The sequence below is a fragment of the Anarhichas minor genome, unplaced genomic scaffold, assembly GCF_050575085.1.
Source record: "Anarhichas minor isolate MPS153535 unplaced genomic scaffold, ASM5057508v1 ptg000010l, whole genome shotgun sequence".
NCBI lineage: Eukaryota > Metazoa > Chordata > Actinopteri > Perciformes > Anarhichadidae > Anarhichas > Anarhichas minor.
The window spans coordinates 14,956,725-14,980,834 of record NW_027466456.1 but is presented as its reverse complement, the minus strand read 5'-3'; the positions used below and the strand labels follow the sequence as shown (position 1 = coordinate 14,980,834).

The 24,110-nt window shown below is 41.6% G+C and overlaps 1 protein-coding gene across 7 annotated transcripts in view; it reads left to right on the top strand.

Annotated features, from left to right (window-relative positions):
* Nucleotides 1-24,110, top strand: part of lrp8 (low density lipoprotein receptor-related protein 8, apolipoprotein e receptor) — a 157,243-nt gene that overhangs the window by 121,300 nt on the left and 11,833 nt on the right. For 5 of the 7 annotated variants that reach the window (XM_076088357.1, XM_076088356.1, XM_076088353.1 and 2 more), the window contains 8 exons: nucleotides 2,317-2,488; nucleotides 5,390-5,614; nucleotides 6,011-6,129; nucleotides 7,543-7,682; nucleotides 12,085-12,226; nucleotides 15,905-16,057; nucleotides 17,978-18,382; nucleotides 22,297-22,365. In XM_076088357.1, coding sequence (XP_075944472.1) covers nucleotides 2,317-2,488; nucleotides 5,390-5,614; nucleotides 6,011-6,129; nucleotides 7,543-7,682; nucleotides 12,085-12,226; nucleotides 15,905-16,057; nucleotides 17,978-18,382; nucleotides 22,297-22,365 — 1,425 coding nt within the window. The remainder of the gene's footprint in view (nucleotides 1-2,316; nucleotides 2,489-5,389; nucleotides 5,615-6,010; nucleotides 6,130-7,542; nucleotides 7,683-12,084; nucleotides 12,227-15,904; nucleotides 16,058-17,977; nucleotides 18,383-22,296; nucleotides 22,366-24,110) is intronic. The other 2 variants (XM_076088354.1, XM_076088352.1) reach the window with 1 other exon arrangement.

Sequence of the window (24,110 nt, the reverse complement as noted above, 5' to 3'; positions counted from 1 at the left end):
AGCAGTGATGAGGTATTAGAGATGTTGTCTTGAACAAATGGGTCAGGGGGATTGATGAAAGAGAAGTTAGATCCTTTCTGTTCTTATTATACATAATTCTAAATGTTGTTGCTCTCTTTTGTCATCCCGGCTTTCTTGCTTTCCTCTTTCTTCTACTCTGCCCACTTTCTTTCCCCTGATGTCACTTGATCCGTTGATGTCTTTCCCTTCTTGTTTCCTCCCCAATTACGTCCTCTTACTCTTTATTTCTCCATCATTGCCTGCATCCATCAGTGATGGAGACAGAGAAAGACAGAAAGACGGACTATCATATTGCCATAGTGCCTGTCTCTTACTACTTGCGTTTCTCTCTCTCTCTCTCCCTCCCTCTCCCTTTCCCCCTCTCTCTCCCACAGCTTGTGAAATTGATGGTTTCAAACCTAGTAGTCAGAGGAAAATGATTGAATCCAAACAGTAGTAGAAATGTAATATTTTCTCCCTGTGCAGTAGCCCGTATTAAACCGAGGCTGAGGAAACCTATTGAGGGAAAGTATGAGTTTGTGTGTGAGTGTGTGTGTGTGTGTCTGTGTGTGTGTGTATGTCAGTGTGACTGTTGCCCAACTTTGTCTCGTTACGTGGCATTTCTGCTTTACTGGACAGTGTGGCGCGGCGAGTAACTTGACAGATAGGAGAGAGAAGTGAAGCTGATGGAAATGAGATGGATGGGTATTTGTGTGAAAGAGAGCGAAAGATAAAGACAGACAGAAGCATGCAGACAGACTAAAGTAAGCTAAAGTAAAGTCAAATAATTGGATTACAGTTTGATGAATGATATTGATGATCTAGAAGTAAATTTGATGGATTTGTGAGTGTGTGTGTACAGTGTGTGAGTTGTCTCTACCGTATGCAGGTATGCATACAAATGAATTATATACAGTATATATACATATACATTTGTATCAGTGTGTACTAAAGAGGAAGTTGACCTTGTCAACTGTATGGCAATTGTTCAAATTCTTGACTCATGCTCCCCTTCAGCCCCAGGTAACTGATGTGCCAGCCGGCACGTACTGTTGAAGAAAACCCAGAAACACACTTTTGACAAGCTGCTGTTTGTACTAAAAATAGAACGATGTGTCATGTCTAGTTGTTGGTCTACTTTATCCACCTGCACATCGTGCTTCACTACTTCATCCGGCGGCAGGACAAACACTCGTATACACACACTCAAAGACTCTTTAAATGGATGTTTCCTTTTCAAGGCTTTCAGTTAGGGCCAACTTGCATAATATATGCGCTACCTGTCTGCGGAGCATAATTGTGTGAATACTTAAGTGAACAGCATTATGTTGTGTCAAACAATATGTGTGTGGGTGTGTTTGCAGGACGTTATTCTTTTAAAGGGTTTATTTGGATGATTTATTTAAGCTCACATCATCACAAATGCATGTGTTAAGAACCATATTAGTACAAATGCAAAACAAGACCATCTTACATTATGTTCCCACAACGTCACCCATGGTATGTTTGTAGATAACAGTATGTGAAGGTGTTCAACAGTACTGCTGAAGTAGATGTGAAGGGCAAAAAAAGGACTGGAGCTCCCTGATAGAGCAACATTTTGACACTACTCATTCATCAAAATCAAGGTCAATTCATATACAGCCAAGAACATAAAGTAGGTGGACGACTCATTAGATAGTTCGTTGAACTGGATCTAAAATCTGTTGTATAATGGACACAAGGGCAGGACTTGCCATGCTCAGTGTTAAAGTGACATGTCATGTCAGTGTCACTGTTTAAAATGTTGGTGTTTTTTTTTTTTTTCTTTTTTTTTTTTTTTTTTTATACATCAAGTCAACAACTTTGACAATTTTCAGGAGGGCTTGTTGACATGGTAACACATGACAGCACACTGTACTGTCAGTGAGTAGCACAATGTGACCTTGTCTGTGTCAGGCTCGGGTACAGTGTGGACTGCATTACAAGATGGTTCACCTTTCAGATACAGATTTGGAATGTGTGTTACAATTTATGTATAGTTTCCAAGATCAGCAAATGTTTCCTTGTCACATCTACACGAGCACACTTATGATTGGCAGCATTGCAAATGGCCCATGTCTAGTAGAGAGCGGGGTTGAGAATGTAAAATATAAATTATTTTGGGGTTGCAATAGTAGGTTTAATGGCTGTAAATGGTATCGACACATCTCCTGGGATTTGAGGCCAATCTGTCCAATTTCGCTCGTGTCAAGTTGTAAATGAATGGCAGCAGAGGTTCTTCAGGAGACACGCTCACACGTGATTGTGACGTAAATGCATTTCCCTCTCCATCAGGAAAGAGTCCGTACCTGATGTTCACCAACCGTCATGAGATCCGTCGCATTGACCTGCTGAAGAATGAATACACACAGGTGGTTCCCACGCTGAAGAACGCGGTGGCCCTGGATGTAGACGTGTCCACCAACAAGATGTTCTGGTGTGATCTATATCATCGTAAAATATACAGGTATATACACACACACACACACACACACACAGGATGAAAAGTACATGTTATTTGTCTGCCATAACATGTGATGAAGGTTGGACATTGTTTGACAAGTATTTATCAATAGCATTAAAGCCTACATAAAACCATGAATGGCATTGTGCAGAATCAGGACTTTAACAGTTTGAATAATTTCCTTTCCTTGTTCTTCAGCCATTCTGTCATCCTGTTTCTCCTCTATACATCCATCTTGTCTGCTTCAACTTGTCACACTTCTGGTAGTGAGCCAGGTACACCTGGGGGCTGTGTGTGTGTGTGTGTGTGTGTATGTGTGTGTCACACCTGGAGGGCTGTGTCACCTGTCAGTAAAAGGTGGAATTGTTTGTCCTTCACACACATGCAATATGCTGTAAGTATATCATGCTTGTGTGTGTGTTTATCTTACATTACATCTTACTATGGCTGGCAGGTAGTGGGAGGGGCTTTCTATCATCTCAGCTGAGCCATATGCTCTCTCTAATGTCACTGCCTCAATAATCACCACCATTACTCATCTGCATACACACACACACACATGCACATCTGCATACTTCCACACAAACCCAGAGATTTACTCAAGGGCTTCTGACAAAGCAAGGACAAATGAACTCATTCGTAATGATCCTCCCTGTCATACATTGAAAAAATAGATATTTTTACATCCTAAAGCATTAAAGTATACTCGGCGCATTTTGTGTTGCATGATATAATGTTGAAGGACTGTAATACGATCCGAAACTCTCAGTATACCTAAGTATTTTTGAGATCATCTGCTGCTCCTTTAGATAGTTCATCAGCATAATAGTTTTAGTCCCATGGTCTTCTTAAAGACAAAATGGCTACATGACGGCGATATCACACGTGCCAAATATGCGTTTACATTTTTCCAGCGTATTCCTCCATTCACCTTGCTTGGTTCCAGATCTCTTCAATTGCCGTCGCACTTTTCTGACTTGTTCAGCGAGTTGCACAGGTCTGGTGCTCATTGACAATTTGAAGATTGACCAATCAAGAGTTTTGTTGGCAGGATTGAGAATGGTGAAGTCGTCTTCCTCCATTCTGCAGCCAACTTGCTACCAAGATACATCCATAAAAGACATAGCAAATGAAAAATGGCCAGATAAATTGTGAGAAGCTTGAATGAGAGTGATGCAGCTGTTCAGGTTGATGTAAGTCAACTAACAGAAATGAACAACCCATAAATCAGAGCATCTTTGTGAAGAACATTCGATTACTGCTCTTAGCAAACGCAACAGGAACTTCTGAGTTGACTGTGGTTGTTCGTTGTACATCTTTGTTTACTTTATTTCTCATATATAATGTGTCAATGCTTTCCTGTTTTAAATAGCTGATTACCTTGAATCGTAATGATTGATCGCACCTTTTACCCAAGCTTTACTTACTTTCCAGTGCTGTACTTTTTCTTCTGATTAGGAGCATTTTACCAAATATAAATAGCTGTGTATTTAAAAGTGATTCATCCTCATTGTCCCGGTGTGGTTTTCCAGACTAATTCATAGTGATTAGCAAGCTACGGGTCGATGACTCGCTAACTCCTCCTTGTGATGGAGATGTCTGTTGCAAAACAATAATACAGCCAATTAAAGATGCAATCTGCTCGGGGGTCTGAGACTCGTCTGTCCCTGTCTTTTTTCTTACTCCAGTCTGCCTTCTATTCATGCCTCTGACCTGTTCGTCCCAGTTTATCTGAATAGTTGTAACTAAAAACAAGGACGGAATAAATAATACAATTCTAATAATTATATTGTATGCATGATATGCCCACAAGAATCTACACTAGGTCTGTAAAGCGGGATTATGATGTGATTATTATATTGAACAAGGAATATCACTGACTATGAGTTGCAATACAGGATACAAGTCAGAGGGTGGTATGTTTTATAGTTTTTATCCCCCACTTGTCCTTCATTTACAGTTCCTATAAAAGACCACTGTTGCACCAATAACATGAGTGATTTCTTCTTCCTTCAAACCTCATTTTTATTTGCTGCGTGTGAGACAGGTGTTGGGTCCATGTTATTAACCCTGGGACATGAGAGAAACACCTTAGATTATCCATCACAGGACGGCAGCAGGCTAACTCCCCCGCAGATGAAGATGTCTGTGGTGGAAAACAGTAGCACAGCCAATTAACAACGCAAGCTGCTTCCAAGTCCCTCACTCATCCATCTCCACCTCATCTTTCGCTCCAACTACCTCACCAGCCTTTAGTTAAGCTGCTTCTCCCCTCCGTACCTCTCGTCTTTATTATGGTACGGTTTGCCACAATGTGACAACGGGGTATAAATTGGGACATTGCATTTCGCAACCTTCTAACAAGGTTGTCTTATATTGTCTTGTTTTATATCCCTATATCTATATAGTGACGATAATTATGTGCTGTACGTCTGAGGATGTTGAGGAGGGAAGGGAAAAGAGAACGGCATAAATGGGGACAGATGATTGGACAGACAGAGGGGAAATGGAGACAGATTGAGAGGACAAGAGACAGCAAGACACAGAGGGGGAGAGGGACACAAACGGATAAAGAGGCAGGTTGTTTTGTAAGCTGCTGATGGAAAAAAGACCTAAGAGGTGATGTTTCGTGGGAGGACTGAGGTTTGCTTTGGAGGTGTTAGCTTTAAGTGCCCCTGACATGGCATGAACTCCTGTTCCCCAACATGTGCAACCAGGTATCAAAGGCCCGTACTACTCAAGTCTTTCTTCACAAGAAAAGGAGACCAGCATAGACAGACAACTAGCAACGTGCAACTTGTGTGATTGTCCTATGTCTGCCTTTTTCCGCCTGTTCCTACATTTTTGGGTATTTCATGATTCCCACATCACTGACTGACACAGATCTTCTCTACCGTTCAACAGTGCTTACATCAACAAGGCCAGTGACTCGTCGCAGCAGCTGACTCTCATCGACTCGCTCAACTCCCCCGAGGGCCTGGCCGTCGACTGGGTCCACAAGAACATCTACTGGACCGACTCTGGCAACAAGAGCATCTCCGTCGCCACGGGAGACGGCAGGAAGAGAAAAGTGCTGATAGCCACTGAGTTGAGCGAGCCGCGGGCCATCGCAGTCGATCCACACCAAGGGTGAGTGGGAGAAGTTTAAGGGTGGGGGGGGGGATGTTTGATGAAAGGACAAAGCATGAGGAGATGGCAAAGGCGTTGAGGGAAAGGGTAGAGAAGGATGGAGGCAGCGGGAGTGAGAGATGGGCTGGACAAGCCTGTGGGAAAAGATAGGTTGTCTAAATTATGCACAGTATCAACTTTCCTTTAGTGTCTTCAAAGCCTGTTTCAGAAGTAAAATTAGATTTTCTAGAGAAAATGAGATGGAGACTCAGACTCATTGTGTGATAGAGTACAGTAGATTCGGTCGCATATTAGTTGTGTTCTAAAGATTGACTATGACATTGCACATTTCATCTGTTTTACTGAATTGTAGCCGTTCATGTCTAACTGGTTGGTACTGAACGTGTCTTTCCGCAGGTTTATGTACTGGTCAGACTGGGGTGGTCAGGCCAAAATTGAGAAGGCCGGTATGAATGGAGTGGACCGACAAGTTCTGGTGTCCGAACACATCGAGTGGCCCAATGGAATCACCCTGGGTAAGGAGGGACAGAAAACATTCAACTTTTACCATGCGAGGCTCATTGGAGAATAAACTATAAGATGATACAGGGGAAGGGAGAATCAATCTGCTCTGAGAGCAGCTTTACAAACAAAGTTATAATGCTGATATTGCCTTTGGAGAGAAAGGAAAAAATGATTTGAGTAAATACAACACAAAGAAACAGACGACCACAGAGACAGAGAGAGGGAAAGAAACAAAGGCAAACCGCAAGGGCTTGGAGAAGAAACCAGTCCAGGGGTGCTGCAACCCGTAAGTAGCTCTTATTGTCATAGCTCAGTTTGTGTCTGGCTCTCATCAATCAAGCCGGCGAACACCGGCCGAATTAATAAGGCCGACGCTCTGTGCCGTCAATACCTCCCATCATCCCTTTCATCTCCCTCCGCGGCACCAGCCAATTTCTCTCAACTGCCCTTGCCTGAGGAGAAAGAGAGGCTCGCAGTTGCCACACTCTGTGGAATTGAGGTGTCACTACATCTGTATGAAAACAAATTATTTTCTGGAGTAGGGCGAGTGAGAGAGTTGGCCAGACCGCTGTGAAAGAAGGGGGGGTGGGGGGTATTTTCCCTTGGTCATTGATTTCATACAGAGCAGCGAACAAAACAGTTGATTGTCTCAGTCAGGAGAGGTGAAGCACTGAATGAAAATATTGTTTTTTCTGTTCTTTTTTAGATGATGATGTTGAATCAGATCTTTTTTTTTTAAGTTTAGTCAGCTGACTTGCCTATTACAAAAATATGTGATGATAATAATTAAATCCGTAAGTAATAATATCAAACTACTGCTTTTTTACATTTTACATTTTCGGAACTTCCTTGTGATATTAAAAGGGAATTTACAGTGTTGTTACTTCCAGTAATGTCCACACTCATAACCATTTCATATTTATTGAAACACTTGGATTATCTCCCTTGCCTTCAAACTTGTTGGAATCTATAATATAAATGTTCATGTTCACCACAGCATTACTTTGTGGTCTATAGCAGGAGCACACAAATGTTGTCCTAAAGAAAAAAAAAGCATTGGGGGCCGAAACATGGTGATAGAATTGAAGAACAGCAAAATGTTCCTTTTAACGTGAGTCCAGCAAGACTAATCAATTTGCTCAAGGGCACGTATATATTTTCCCCCGCAAAGAAGTCAACCGACAATATTACAATCACATCTGTGTTCTCTCAGTGCAGGGCCTCAGCCGTCACGTCAAAGAAGATTGATGGTGTGGCTACTGAGCCATTACATTCATATACCTCTCAGCCTAGGCCTTTTCTCATGCAATGACCTCTCTCCCTCCATCTCTCCCTCCTTGGTCTTGTTCTCTCTCTCTCTCTCTCTCTCTCTCTCTCTCTCTCTCTCTCTCTCTCTCTCTCTCTCTCTCCCTCCATCTTCTCAGACTTGTCTAACAGGCGTCTCTACTGGGTGGACTCCAAGCTGCACCTGCTGTCGAGTGTGGATCTGAATGGGGACAACCGCAAAGTTCTGCTGTCCTCCCATCACCACCTGGGACACCCTTTCGCCCTCAGTGTGTTTGAGGTAGGGAATACAGCCACAGCATCAGTCCAACCAATGGTAGCTTTTAATCTTCAAATCTTGTTTGTTGATTCCCAACTCAGCAGTGTATTTTTAGATTTTCGCTGAGCCAAATTTAAGCATTGGACATTAGCTTTTGCTGTTATTTTTAACTGCGTTTTTTCGCATTAGGCTGACTACCTTGTCTGAGAGATTGACTGAGAAAAAATGAGAGCTGGAGATGTTTTAGTAGCAAGATAAACACCAAGAAGGAATCATCTTTTCAAGGGCTGACCAGTGTAGAGTCACAATAGACTGCAATCGATGAAGCTAATTTGGGTTTATTTATTGAGGCAGGACTGAGTCAGTCTGTTAGAGCCCATCAAGTATAGATGATGTGGAAGGTGAAAAAGAGAAGCAGAGGAGGAGAGAGAGGGAGTTCAAATGGGATCGGTAGGAAGTGCGTTCTCCATTCCTCTCTTTGCTGCACACACTGAGATGATGAGAAGCAACGGGAAGAGAGGACATCCATCATGTCCAGCTGAGTGTGCCTGCATGTGTGCTCGGATATGTGTGTATGTGTTAAAAAAAGAGGAAGAAAACCACAGTTTCGGGCAGGCTGTGAAAGTTCAACCCTGGAGATTAATAGCCATCAGCTCTTCTGGTCTTTGTTCTGTTCTGGTTATGACACAGACCAAATTAAAAATCCTTCAGCAGTGCAGCAGATTGTCCTTTGGAGTTTTGAGTTGTGAACTGAAACACTGCACCTTATTTATCCATTTAATTTAGTTTGTGTCTTTTCTGGGAAATTATCCTCAGTGGAGCTCTTTTGACTCGGGGTCTGTTAAACAGTTTACTGCATTTATTGACATGGATGATGATCAAATTAAAAACGGTTCTGTCATTTCAGCCATTTTTGACCACATTCTGACAGAGAAAAGTAATTGAGTAGACGCATACAGACTTTTGACGTTTTGTTCATTGCAGAACTGAGGTTTTCAGGCACCCTTGTGCTGCTGACTCGAGGTGCAATGATGAATCGATTAGTTGACTGACATCATAGATAAGCTTTCAATCACCACTCATAAGCATTCCTTTTTAATACATGCATACATACACAACGGCTGAGCATGTGAAAGGTATGAGGTTTCACGAATGTGAGTTTTAAAGTGTGTTTTATGGCCTGCTGAATGATGCACAGTAAATGTCAAATGTCATTCCACTTGAGCATATCATCTGGAAACTTCAAAACAATTTGGGTGTATTAAAGTTTCTTAACACCGCAGAGGAAAGACGCAGTGTTCGTGTATCAAAGTTTGAACACGGCACCACCAAAATCACACGCATACAAACCCTTCCAGTCTGTGGCCACCCCCTGCCTCGACACCAAGCCCTGAGGAAATGTAGATTGCAGAGGCATGCAGAGAGTAGTGCTTCTCTTTCTCTGGCTTTAGTTTCATTGCATTACTTTCATTACTTTTTATCCCCTCTTAGAGGAGAAGATGAGATGGGTTTGGTAATGGAAATAACCACACTGGAGCAAATTTGTCCTTTTATCATAAACTCAACAGAGGTTTTAATCAGGTTTCAAAAGCCCTGTACACCCACACAGGTGTTTTTCATTTATTCTATTTGATTAGACCTCTGCTGAGTTTGAAGGCGGGTGGAGCTATGCTGGGAATTATACAACCTCACTCAACTACAGCTGTCCCTCCCTTACAAGAAAACTAAAGCGGCGGTCACACCACAAAGTAGCATTCGCTCTTGACATGGTGACTATTCGCAGGACTGGTTAGAGCTAACGTTAGCTCGCTAGCCAGCCCAGCTAAGCTAGCACTAGTTGTCACAATAGCATTTTTATTTACCAGTTTACCAGTTTTTTCAATACAAAGTTACCGAAGAGGTAAAATATAAGTCTCCAAGCTAGCATGCTTGCTTACGGTCAGCTAGCAAACTCATTAGCTTGTTACTGACGAGACAATACGATCACACAGTTTATTCAAAAGCTGTATTTTTACCATCAATCATTGTCTCAAAGCTGCCAGCAAACCATTGCTCTTTTGTGGGTTTTCCTCTGACACTGTAGATTAAATAAAAGTGAATGGTGCTACACAGCTAATTAGCTACAACGGATGAATTTGTTCAACAAAGTTAATTCCGCCTCCCTGAGCGGATTCTTTGATTTTGCCGATTCTATTGAAATTAATGGTTTTCACCACAAAGTTTCATCATTTTAATCTTCTCAAATTCATTAGTCACACAGGAATCAATTAAATGAATGCGAGTGGAAGTGAATATTGACTAAAGCTTTAACAAAATAGTGAGGAAAATGTCAGTCAGGTCCAGATAAGAGGTCTAATCAGCTCAAATAACTGGACCCACCTGTGTGGGTGTACCATGAGTGTGAAAAGGCTTTAATACTCTTCTGCAGCTTAGTGGAGATGAACACAAAATGTTTCCTAACATAATTTGATTCCTACACAGATTCAACACCATGCCTACATTATTTTTTCATAACTTGGGCTGATACAACAAAGAAATACAAGTCAAACCCAAACGATCAAAGGCTTCAAAAGGTTGAGTGGGTTGGCTTTGAATGAGCTTTCACTTCTAGTATTCTGGCATGACATCAAAGTATGAGGGAGGCACCAGAAGCGCATCAGGCAGATGTGTCAGTCACAGTGAAACAGGGCCCAGCATTTGTCAGGGGGTTCTTCTGGGACAAAATCATGACAAAATCATCAATGGCTGCCCTCCCCCTCGACCCTGAGAAGACTTTAGATGTAGTCCCATCACTTTAACAACTGCAGACAGACCACAGACAGCTCTGACTGAAGTGATGCAATATCGTGTTCAGGAGAGCTTTTGCGTGTGCATGTGTCTAAGTTCTAAGTGTGTGTGGAAGATCCACCTTGATCTCACGATGAAGAGCAATGACCTTTCTCAGGTCCTGCATTGCAGTTTGAAGCTTTCAATGTGAGAAAAAGTGGCGGATGCAGAGACTGACTGTAGAGAAAGTGAAAGAGAAAACCAGAGGCGGAGACTGACAGAGACCAAGAAAGACGTCCACAGAGACGGAAAGGCAAAGGGAGAGATGGAATGATAGATTTGAGTATTGTTTTATCAACATGGCTGATATTTGTCTTTCATTGTTTCAGCACTACTGTCATATAGGTAAAGGTTATCTGAATCTGAGCGAGGGGGAGCTGGGGGGATAGAGAGCTGAGTGAAGGATGGAAAAGGAGAAGATGAGAGAAAGGTTACATCCGCTGATAAGCCGGCACAAATGGAGAGTGTGGATTACAGCACAGAGATACACAAATACACACGGCAGACAAATCTGTGGCTGGACCCCAAGGTCGATGCCCTTTTAAAAATACCATATAACCACAACCTGAGCCTAATGAAAAGAATGCCTTTAGGAACCACCATTGTTTCATCTTCCTGTCTCACACTCACCTCCTGAATTGTTTCCTCCTGTGATCTCAATGCCTGTGTGTTCTCTCTTGCTCCCATTTATTGTGTTTTTCTTAATTGATGTGTGTCTGCTTAGATTCAGCAGTCTGCAGTTGCCATGGAAACCAAGTGCCATTACCACTTGTGCAGTGTATTTTTTGTTATACTGTAGTGTCACTGAAGAGAACCGGGAGGAGGTGTTAGAGAGAGAGCAAGAGAAATTCAGCAGGAAAGTGAAAGATGAGAGAATGATCTCACGGGTCACAGCTGGTAGTATTTAGTCTTTTATTTCCAAAGACACGGGGGAAACTGTTTTTAGACACGGGACTTTACAATAGGGAGAAATAGTGAGGTCGATATCGACCAGGCCATTCTTCATCATGGATGTTGTGTAGCTGTTTAATGCCAGATTATTGCATTTTCAACAACAGGTCCCTGTACATACTACTGTATACATGTCCTTTAAATTTGTGTTTTCTGAAACCATCACTGTGGTATCTGTATGGTTGATTTTATGCAGCAATACAGAGGTTGAGAAGAGCTCAGCTTTATGCGAATGCCCTTCCAAGAGGAGTCGGGATTTCATCCAGCACAGATATAGGACAGCAACGCTAAGCGTGGACACGATTGTCATATTAAGGCACTTTCAATAGCCTGTAACATGTTACAAAAAATTGACATTTAAAAATATATTCTGTTCTCTGGGTAAACAAACTGTAATTCAAGAAATGAACAAAGTCCTTGTGTGTGGTACAGCTGCTACGTTAGAGAAAACTGTCCAGTCAGAGCATATAGTATGTAAATTACATACTAGTGCAACACAAACACACAGCTATTGATTCGCGAGAAGACGGAGACGGCCTTTACTTTGTAGAGCTAGGCTGTGAAGCAATTCTCTCTCTCTCTCTCTCTCTCTCTCTCTCTCTCTCTCTCTCTCTCTCTCTCTCTCTCTCTCTCTCTTTTAATCCAGGATCGCATATATTGGACGGACTTGGAGGATGAAGCGATATACAGTGCCAACCGACTGACGGGACACGATGTGGCAAAGGTGGCAGAGCACCTCAACAACCCCCTGGACCTGGTGGTGTTTCATGAACAGAGGCAGCCCAAGGGTAAGAAATGCTGCCACAATGATTTGACATGGATATTTGTGGTGTTAAGTTGTTTCTACGGTGGTAACTGATCAGATGAGGAGCTACAGGTGACGACCTAGCATTGCAAATTGGGCATCATGGGCTCTGATCATGCTTGCTCATACTGGAGTTTGGTCTAATCAAAAATATTGAGTTAATTAAAACACCTGTGTGTAAATGTTAGGTCGGTGTTGGTCAGTTGGGTATGACAATTTCTTAATGTAAGTGCGGACCCAAACAACAAATTATAACAAAAAAAAATGTATTTCTGCATTGAACTTCCTGGTAATAAAGACCTGGATTGTCCATGTACGGACCAAAGGATCCACGTATTAAACTGTAACCTGATTTGTGATTACATTGATGTGTGTGCTGAGCGTCTCAAATGATGTGTTTTGATGTAGTATTTTCCAGGTGTGCAAATGAACACTTGCGTGTGTGATTGCTAGTTAAGCATATCTGTGAGCGTGCGTGTGTGTGTTTGACAGTGTGTACAAGCAATATGCTTATGTGAGTCTTGTGTTTTCATGCTTTTGTTTTCTCCCCTCACTCGGAACTCAAAGCAGTCTTGTCTGAGTGCCGGAGGGAGCTAATTGCATTCTCTCATCAATAAATCAAGAGTTCTGCTCAAACAGATATCACAGAATTAAAGGAACAGTGTGTACCATTTAGAGGGGTTTATTGGCAGCAATTGAATATAATATACATAATTATATTTTAATCAGTGTACAACCACCCGAAACTTAAAATCGTTTCTTAGCTTAGAAAAAGCCATTTATACCTTAAGGTTGCGGGTCGTCTTCCACGGAGTCAGCCATCTTGCACCGCCATGTTTCTACAGCAGCCCAGAAGGGACACTAGGCTCTAGCGAGAGCCTTTCGCATATTACCTCATCTGAAGATAGTGATGCGTTCCGAAACCTGGTATTAACTGGGCCCCGGTGCTAAATAATTAAAGATCGTAGTATTGATAAGCCCCACCGTTACTGGTGCTTTTACTTTTTAATGTTTTGGTATCATTTATTATCACGCTGCAGCGCGCATTTGCTCTGCTCTCTCTGTCGGGCTGAGCTCCTCCAACTATACACACACACACACATATAATAGACACAAACACACTCGTGCAGAAAGCGCGAGCAGATAACTCGCTATGGTGACGATTACTCAAGTTGACGGCAACTACGCTTGTTACTGTACGTGCAATAAAGTATTTGCGAGTAAAAAGCCAATACTTTTGTATCAATACCATCTGTGCAACAACCACGGACATGTCAACGAAAGTGAAACCTAATTCAATCGGCTCTCTCCTCAGTCTCATCCACCGCCGCTATGTTTACACAAGCACAGCATCCACCATCGGCATCAAAAGCTTCTTTTTTTTTTGTAAACTTTTCTGCTGGCTGAGACAAAGCACAAGAGGACAGAGGACAGGACGAATGACTGATCCTGTTTGATGTCTGTGTTCTTTATAAACTTCACTCAGAAATGTTGTTTCATTTATGGACATTTTACATTTGTTTCCAGTGAGATATTAACGACTTTATATAGTGACTTGACTGTTGTAATCATAACTGTTGCTGCTCTAGAAACAACATTCAGTTATATCTAAATTATAACTTCTCTTCTTAATTTCTTCGTTTTTAAAATCCTATATCTTTTTTTTTTTTAAACGATCATTTAGTCATGTAGAAAAAGCGAGTATTGATAAGAGTAGCTCCTAGTTGTACTAAAATCCCTTATCTCTTGCTTCTCAAATCAGTCAGAAAATATGCTCATCTGAACAAAACCCCAAATGGGAAAATCACTACTTAATGATTGGCTGCCACGATACACCTCCACACACACGCTGGAGCCATATTTGAACGTCATCATTTTTAGACACACTTCCTCAAAACAGCCTCTCTTCCTATCCTCTCATTGGTGCGCTATTTTTTTATTTATCTTTTTTTTTCCATCCAGCTGTGCTTTGAAGCCTATATTTGGTATTTTAGTTCTTATTCTAGACCTAAGAGAGGCAGTACAGAGGAGGAGCAGGGGATACTGAAGCTATTGCAAATTGAAAACGATATAATTTTAAAAAATGTTATCTCTCTCTCTCCTGTCTTCTACTTCTTTTTCCTCTATGCTCTGTCCTTATATCCCTCCTTGTCATCTTTTTTATTATTTTTATTTTGCTATTGCTTTTATTCATCTCCCTTCCTGTTCTTGGATTTCTTTCCTGTTTCACTCTTCTACTCTGCTCATCCACCTTTCTGCCCTTTTCTTCCCTCAGCATTAAAATGTTTTGTCATAATGTGTCATGGCATTTCAAAGACTTGCTTTTAACCAAAGAGCCTCATTTATTTTTAATAAGGAAGGCACGGATTAAAGATATTTGGAGTTTTTCGTTTAGACAGCTGTTCATATTACATACTTGATGTATGTTGAGATATTGCACACCACGCACAAACCTATTCCCAGTTTATTAAGATCTCGCTGTGTGCCGTGAGTGATGTGTCTGCTTTCCCTGATGGCTGATGATTCCTCTGATGTGCTGCTTTTTAAAACCGCGCACAAGTCAGGAGGCATGAATCGACCGCAACTTGACCTATTTCTGGTGCTTCCCCACATGACACGAGTAGCAATATTTTTCCATAACGTTGAGTCTCGGGTTGGGAAAATACTTGTTAATTTTTCATTTGAGTGCAGAGATTAAAAAAAGAAAGTTTAGACACTTTTGCCAAAACGTTTGCATCTCTTCACTGGGCCTGAAAAACGGTTGCAAAATATATATAGGTGCCTAAATAACGCTGTAAAATGTGGTCCCAGTATCTATTTTATGTTGTTATTCAGTATGCTACACATTAAGATTAATAGGTAGTACGTAGTACAATCATATTTTGATTGATTAGACACTTACTGCTTTAATTCACTTTACAAATTACTTTGATACTTTTGAAGCTTACAGAAAATGAAGCTAGCGTTAGTTCATGCAGGACCCGGAAGTCATACGCCCCCAGCTGTAACCAGCTGACAGCCAGCCGGTTGAATCGTAGCTTCCAATCGGCCACGCACCAATCACAGCCCACTCTCACTTCAAGGAGGTTTATTTAAATATGGCTCCCTCCTCACTGAGTCATTCTACATCTACGCTGTTACAGACCGCACTGCTGGCGAAGCTTCGCCTCCTCCACCCCTTTTTTTTAGTTCATCTTCTGGCAAATGGTTGAAATGTATTTAAAAAAATGTACTTCTGGCTCATCCCTGTAAACCCGCGGGGGGTTATAGCTCGGTGCTCCCCGTCTTAGCTTGGTAGCTGCTGGCTAATCCGGGGAGCATCCAAAGAGCGGAGCCATCATCGCCAAGTTTAACTGTATTTCCATTTGTTGCAATAAATGGTTAAAATATATGACGAGAGTGTTCCTGACTGAACTGGGCCTTTATCTTCAATTTTAAATAGCCTTTTCCTCTTAACTATTCTTGTCTACATTACATCCAATTGCTTATAAAATGCCGTTATTGGCAGTTTTCAATAGAGATGTAAGTGTGCAAAATATGTAAAGCAAAATAATATTTTTTAAATTCATTTCATCTATTTGTCATGAAAAGTGTACAAACTCCAATTTGCCCAAATCCTTTTTAATCCTCTTTTTTTTAATTTCTGCTTGTGTTCCTCAAGCTCCAGATACCTGCAACATGGGCAGTCTGCCCAACGGTGGCTGTGAGTACCTCTGTCTGAAGGCCCCGCAGATCACAGACCACTCTCCCAAGTACACCTGTGCCTGTCCCGATGGCATGGAGCTGGGACCGGACATGAGGCGCTGTGCTATAGGTAAGTCGGTCACACTCTGATAACCAATAAATCATATTGGAGTTCAGCAGCACACTTAATTAAAAGGATTGTGCTGACTGAGGAATGTCTACATGAAGTCTACATTGCTGCAATCACAGTGGCATGATGGAGTGCCAGGCCGTGCAGATTTTAAACTAGTTTCACTCTCTTAACACTGCTAAAAGGAGTCCACCACACGGTTAAGTATTGATACATATTTACCTTTTAAAGTATTCAGTATTTTTGTGGTATTCAACCTTATTCATGGGTGGCCATGGGAAATATGTCCCATGGCACTACAGGCTGAATGAAATGTTAATAGGTTATTTTTTTGGTTTTGTTGGATGAGTTAAATCTTGGCATTACATTACAGTCATTTAGCAGACGCTTTTATCCAAAGCATGTCACTCCAAATATGATTTAGGTTATGCTCTCACCACAGCTAGACCAACCCAGTTCCTTATAAGTTTCAGTGCTAGAGTTTCCATACTGGTGTTCCCACGTGTGTCCCCCATCCTGAAGTGTAACATTTGAGGAGAAAAAATTGTCAGTAAAATACACAGTAAATGCAAAATACATTAAATACAAAAAACAAATATCAAAACTGTATTCATGCTATTGGGGAATGTGTCTGCTCTTATTCACAATAAATCTTTTAGATTCATACCCATTCATATTTATATTGGTCTTAAATCATATCAGAAAAGGCTTCTATCCAAATCCAGTAGTCACCACTATATCCGCTTTCAACAGTGCAGCATATTCAAATCTGATTGTATTAATTATGATTGATTCAAAATCCCAAGAGAATTTGATACCTGTGCTTAATGTAACGCTACATTACTCCATTATTTCCCCGACCTTATTTCCCCCACTCAGCCAGTCCCCAGCCTGCGCACTCACCGCATTTGTGAAGTTGTTGTCCTTAATAGACCTGCGCTGTTTTGCATTTCATGTTTGAACAGGTGCAGCGAAAGAGAGATGATGATGATGTATGTAGGCCACCATTCAGGGAATCCCTCTGAGAAAGGACGGGAGAGGGAACGTGGATATTGAGTGTGCAGAGAGCAAGAGAGAGAGACGTTGTTTGCACTGACATCTTTTGGACTTCCCTAATGCAGTACAAATATTTCTGCTGAGCTCTTATTAAGTTTTGATAAAATGTATTATCTTCCTCTTGCTCTCTGCTTTATGTCTCTGTCTATTTTAGGGCAAATCCTTAGTTTTGCAGCTACCATAAAACCCCAAATGCATTTGGATTTGCCAAATCAAATCACTATCACTAATAACAATTTTGATAATGTAATTTGGTTGTCAAATGACACAAATAGAAAGGCATCAATGGTGACCTGTTTATATGTGTCATCATATCATAACATTCTCCCTATGCCACATAGTTTATCATTACTGTCCAATGAAAAAAACACAAATGTTACTTTTTTTAAAAGGTGGTGAAAGTGATTGCTTTGTCTTAGACGGGAAAGGTATTATCAGCAATAATTCACCATAATGTTTTATTGAATTTCAACAGAATCACATGATACAATATTGTAATTGTTCTAAAATGTATATTATCCAAGTGAATGATTCTAAGCACAACGGAAAAGATGATTGAAGTGCACGAGTTTGGTCTATGTAATGCGTAAAAGCAGAATTCCGTTGATTGCTTTGAACATCAGTTTGATTTACGTACAGTAATAACAATATCCTGTTAATTATTTAAGCCTCATCACCCTGCTCTTTTTAAAACTCTGGGGAGTTGAGAGCATGATATAATAGTTTCATTTCCCATTGCTTGCTGTGTATTGAAGCACCCAGACAAAATACTACAACTGTTGTTGTCAATATACTTGCCAGCTGTAAGCATCTTCAAGTAATATCCCAACTACTTACGATTATTGTCCTGTTTCTCTAATGCAGTTCGACCCAGAACAACCACAACAGCTGCTCCAACCACGACCACCACCACCACAACTCCCACTACAACAACCACTACAACTGGCACAACGCTTATAACCACCACGACTCGCCCAACCACCACCACCACCACCGCCACCGCGACCATAAGCTCCACCACCACCTCTGCTGCTACGACGCTCAGGCCCACAACCAGACGCCTGACGACACCTGCCGCTCCGAAGACCCCCAGAAGAACCTCTACAGAGCAGCCTCGGACCCCCGCTGCCATGAGCACACAGACGACCACTTTCAGCAGCACACGTCTGACGACCACATCCACACACACACCCCTGTTGGGCCCAGTGGCCCCCAACAGCATTCAGAGAGAGAGCAACGCCAACCTCTCCCACAGAGGTAAGGATCATGGTGAGCAGGGTTCGTGCATAAGAATGTGAGTTTGTGTGAAGCGAGTGTGTGCGTACAGTGTGTGTGTGTGTTCTTCCGTGATTGTAATTCTCCGCTGCCACCGCTACTGCTACTACCCGCCATTAAAACAGCAGGGAGCTGACAACCACTACTTACATCAGTTTCCCTCCTCTCTCTGGCTTCGCTTCCCCTTCGTTTCTCTGTCTGACCATCTGTCGATCTACTATACGTCCTCTTTCCCTCTCTGCTTTTCTCTCTCGCACACACACACACACATATACACACTATACTCACAAGTGTATCTCTCGGTCTGCTTGTTGTCGGTCCCCCATGAGCAGTGTGTAACAGAGCTGTCAGAGCTAACAAACGACAGTCCCCTCCATTCTCACCTCGCACCTCTCATAACTCATCCTCACTTTCTGACAGCCTCTCTCACTCTCTTTGTCTTTCTCTCTGCTCCTCTCCTTCGTACTCGCTCTCTGAGACTGGCAGCGTTCCTCGTTCTCGCACCAATTGTAGCTTTTCTGGGCCTCAAAAGAAAATACCACTTTACAGTTTGTAGTTCCAGACAAATAATGACAGCAGAGTATAAAAGCAGAAACAATGCTTTACAACGTCACGCTAAGTCTTCAATTGTATTTGGAAGTGAAGAGGAATCCTTGATCGATAGAGCAACTTTGATAAACCACTGTGCTGCGCAGCACATGCTACAGTGTGGTTTTGTTGCAGGAATCTATTTCCTTTGAATTATTTTGGCCATTGCTACATAGACATTCACATGATATAAATTAGTAACTGTCAAACTGCAGACACAATTGTCCTCAAGTCATTTTTTCCATTATAGCAATAAAAAAAATAACAAAACAAAAATCTTCCTCTACTTTTTATTGAAGGAAAGTGTCTTAAAAATGTGGATGTGTGCATTGTTTTTGTATATTCTATTAGCTGTAATGCCATTGCATCACTCTTTTCAGACTGAAATGGGAGACTAACAGTAAAACAATGTCCAAAATTGATTCAAAAATAACCTTTAGTTAATGCCTTATACTTTAGTGACATAGCCTACTGCTCAGTAGATCATTAAAGATGTAATAGAAGAAGGAGAACAAAGTTAGCAAGCTGCTCAAATTTGACAATATTGCATTTACATCGGAGACATTTCTCATTATATTGAGAAACTATCGGAAGCAAGGAGTGAGATTGAAAAATCTAGACAGAGGGGAAGAAGAAAGGAAGTATGATGAAAGTGGGTTTGAGAGTTGGAGGAAGAGTTAGAGACATGGGGAGAATGGGGAGATGAACTAGATAAAGAGCGAGGAGTAAAAACTAATGATCGTCAAATGAGAAGGTAGAGTGAGAGACAATTAAGAGGCCATAGAGGAAAAAGAATGAACAGAGCACTAAAGGGAACATGACAGTCCAGCACTTGAACAGGGAGGATGGGAGTTATGGAATTATTCACTGTTGGGAGGGAGAACAGCATTTACAGGGATGGGAATAGATGGGATGGAAAAGAGGCAGGAGAGAGAAGTGATTTTCTGGGACTTAAAGAGACTGGCTGCTACAGCTAGTCTCACCACTTTGGGGGCCTGGGTTTCTCAGAGTTACTAAGAAGCATGTTTCCTCTAGTCTCTGAAGTTGTCAGCCTCCTCACCACACCACAAGTGCTCCAGATAAGAGGTGGAGCAGACACGGCTGAGAAAATGGGGCATGAGCAAAGGCGCGTCTCCAAACCCACGGGCCATGTGTAATATTTTTCAACTCAGTGCACACTGTCTAGTGTGCCGGCATCAGCTGTTACTCATGTGCGGCGCTGAAGCTGGCAGAGAGGAGCGAGGGAAGAACCAGGAGTTTTAAGGGGAAAAAAAATACAAACCACAGCTGGTACACAAAGCCCTAAATGCATCTATGCTCTTACAAGTTTGAACCTTTACTCTTGGTGCCAGTATTCATCAATCTTTCTGCAGCATTGGACAAGACTACAAAATGCTATCTCCCTGTTAAAAGGATAGGTGCTCATGTGAACACTGAAACAGGTTTTGCTCGCTGTTCCTATTGGAACTAAAGAGATCCAATGTGCTGTCAATGTAAGCGGGCAAAATCCACTTATGTATCGCGAGCTTTATCTGACGTTGATAAAAGGCTTCAGCAGTCTGAGGCAAATCAAGTGAGTGTTTTTCAAAGTTGTTAATTAGCAAATTCCCTGTTTGTGTTTATATCCCTCCACCCGCAGGTCAGCATGAAAACATTGTCTGTAGAAACAAAATAATTCAATTTAATTCATTAATAAGACTGCTGAAGCTTCGTACTAGCTTCAGAAGAACTCGGAGCATGTGGACTGTGGATTTTGTCACCCATCACTGACATGTACATTGTAGGCATGTTAGGTGAGGATGTTTAAATGGCCAATATGAACAGGAGGAATGATAACAGTAAGCAGTTTTAATGCATGCGAGTATTGTTTTACTTGGGGGAATGTTAACCTGTCCTTTCATTGTGGCCGCTTTAACCGAGACCTCAGACTGATTTTCCCTGTGATGGCTTTCCTTTTTGAGGACAAACATGAAATAAACTTGCAAGACAATCAACACCATATAAATATTTTATTATGTTTGACTAGCTGTGTATGCAATTCACATTTACATTATTATATGTTGACTGTATCTGTTATCTTTATGTTATTTACTGTAGGTTACACAGTATGATAGGGTAATATTTAAAGGAGCCATACATAGGGATATAAATAGGTACATTTTCAAAGAGGCAAACAGCAAATTCTTTTTGAACTTAAAATCCCTCCAGCGTTAATAGTCTTAATGAAATTGAGACTTTTTTTTCTTTCTATTTTTTTCAACTTTCTCACTTTCTCTCTCTATGCCTTGAATTTGCAAGACTGCTGCTTTCATAACTGCTGCTTTGATAAGATTCTATTAATCCGCCTTTTAGAGTCTTAGGACCCATTGGATGTCACTCATACTTTAAGAAAGCCCAATTCACTTCTGCTGACTCAGGACTCGGACGCTCCACTGCTCACTCAGAAGTCGAATCACCTGCTGTGCCTCTTGATGTTACAGTCTGTGTGTGTGTTTGTGTGTTTGTGTGTGTGCACGCATTTATCTAACTGCAGTTTTTCCTCTATATGATTGTATTTATGAGAGAAAGTATCTCCTAATTGTATGTCCCATCCTCCGTCACCTCCCATCTGTGCCTTTTCTGTCTCTTTCTAAATGAGCCAATCAGTATGCAGGGCCAGCGCTGTGATCTTCTCTGTTAATCTTCCTCACTAGACTTCATTATAACCATCTGATCACACTTTGGCTAATGGCTAGCCTGCTGCTGATGGGAGGGTTGGGAGCAGGATTAATGTCACGCTGCTCACCGACCTGTCTGGGTGAGAGTTGAAGGATACAAGGCATGTCTAGGATAAACGTATGCTGTGTTGCATTGTGACACAATATGACGACATGCTGTAGAAAAAAGAGTGACTTGGAACACAAAGCTGCGTGTTGAAGTTCACTCTCAAGGTCAGTCAACTACCCACCATGTTTCAGTCCTCCACTGAAAGATGCTTCCTAAATATAAATGTGTTTTAGTTTTTAGTACAAATTCTGATGCATTACCTCCTGGAATTGCATTTGTCTCGTCTTGTATTGAAACGCATCTCATTTGCATTTGTATGGCATCCTGGTATGATTCATCTGCATTTCATTTGCACATGCTGTTTTTAAAAACAGCCAGTCAGCAGTCCAAAAATCCGATTGATTCTCTGCCCTTATATTATGCAAATACGTTTGTTTTTTTACCAGCATGATGCTTCAAACTTGTGTTTCTCTCTCTAGCAATGTCTTTGGGAAGGGTATTGTGTAACACAACTTTTTGCTTAGTTTTCTTTTTCTTTCTCTTCTCCGTCTCAGCTGCGAATGATCACTACCTCATAGGTAACAACATCACTGTAGCTGTCCTGGGGATAGTCATTCCTATCGGTGAGTACTCTTTGCTTTCTGCGCCGCCTGCTTCTCCCTCCTCGCTTCTCCGTCTCTGCTTGTCGCTCCAGTCCTGCATGTTGAGTGTGAATGTGTATTTTTTTATTTGTCTGGCTGCATGTGTGTGTGTGACTGGGTTTGTTTGAGAGTTTGTACTCTGTGATTCAAATTTCTATATTTCAGATTTAACAGCTACAATTTGTGTCTTTTGAACTTGTCATATGTCAGTTTCAGCTGAGCACAAAATGACTGTTTAGTAATTGAGGAAATGTAGTGAGCTGTGGTGTTATCCAACATTAGCCTCCTTGCCTACGGCTAGAAAAAGCCATTATGGGCCAGTAAGCTTGTCAGCCAGCGATGGCCAATCCTTTGTAATGTGCACATTATGTCATTATTAATGAGATCTGAGCAAATGGGAAATTCAGTTCATGTTTTGTCACCACATTTGACCAGCTGTTATAGCATTAAGCTCATGTTCCCACTCTGATCATACAGTATGCTCACACTGCAATCAGTCCACCTATTTGACCGACCTAGTGGACTGACGGCGTGGAAATCTTGACCTGGGAAACAACGTTATTGTCGGTGAAGCGTAGAAGAAACAATATTAGGCCACCGTACTACAATTCAACTAGTATAAGAGAATGCAAGTTCTTACACTCAAACCAGCTTAGCAAAGCCAGGCTATTCTATTAGCTTTAATTTAAATGATAATCTAATTTTATGGTAATATGTAATATTTTCATGCATAACCTAACCGGGAAATCAGCTGAATGTGCAAATGACCTCATAGTAGCAGCATATGTCGCTAATTGAGATCTCTTTCATCCCTAATATTGAATACTTTGATCAATTATGGGAGCTCCAAAACATCGTAAAGCAATTATTTTTTTTCTCATTTCATTCCCGACGATCGAGATATCAGCTTATTAAAACTACCCCGGAGACCGTTAACCCTTTCTGCATCATCTCTCATTCTGTCCCCGTGCCATTCATTGCAGCCATAAATCCCCCCATTCTGCGTTTTTTGTGGCAGCTTAGAAACGTTAATTATTGTTGGAGGTCCACAAGGGCCGGATTTCTGCACCCCAGTTCTCTCCGCTCACATCCGTTAAAGCACCACGCCCTCCCACAGCTCCACAAGGGGAAACAGCAACAATGATTATCGGTATTTAGCCAAAGTCAGGCTGTTATGTCGCTCTCTAATTGGAGTGAAATTTTTCTAAATGAGACAGAAGCTGGTGGTTTTCTTTTCTTTCTTTTTTTTTTAAACCAGTGAGCATTTAGAGAAGAACAAAGGATGATCTGGGGTTTCCAGCCCAGTCACACAGGGATCTCAAGTGCCTATCCAACAAAAGAGCAATTAGATGGGGCTTCCACAGGGGATGCAGACACATCTACGGACGATGCCATACACACACACACACAAAAACACACACACACACACTTGTTTTATCGCTCCTCGTTGACACACCTCTGGCTTGGCTGTTGGTCTCTACACACACATAGACTCATACATTAAGTAGACACACACACACACACAGGTCCTAAAGGGCAGCTAAGCAGTCATGCTGATATGGTAATGAGAAGAGAGAGACAGAGCTTATCTCAAAAATTCTCTCATCCCCCTTTACCTCTCATCCTCTTCCCCTTTCCATTCGTCTTTCATTACCCCACCCAAAAACACCAGAGTCCGGCAGTCTGCAGATTGTGTTTGATTTTTTCCCCCAAAATATAAATCGTAG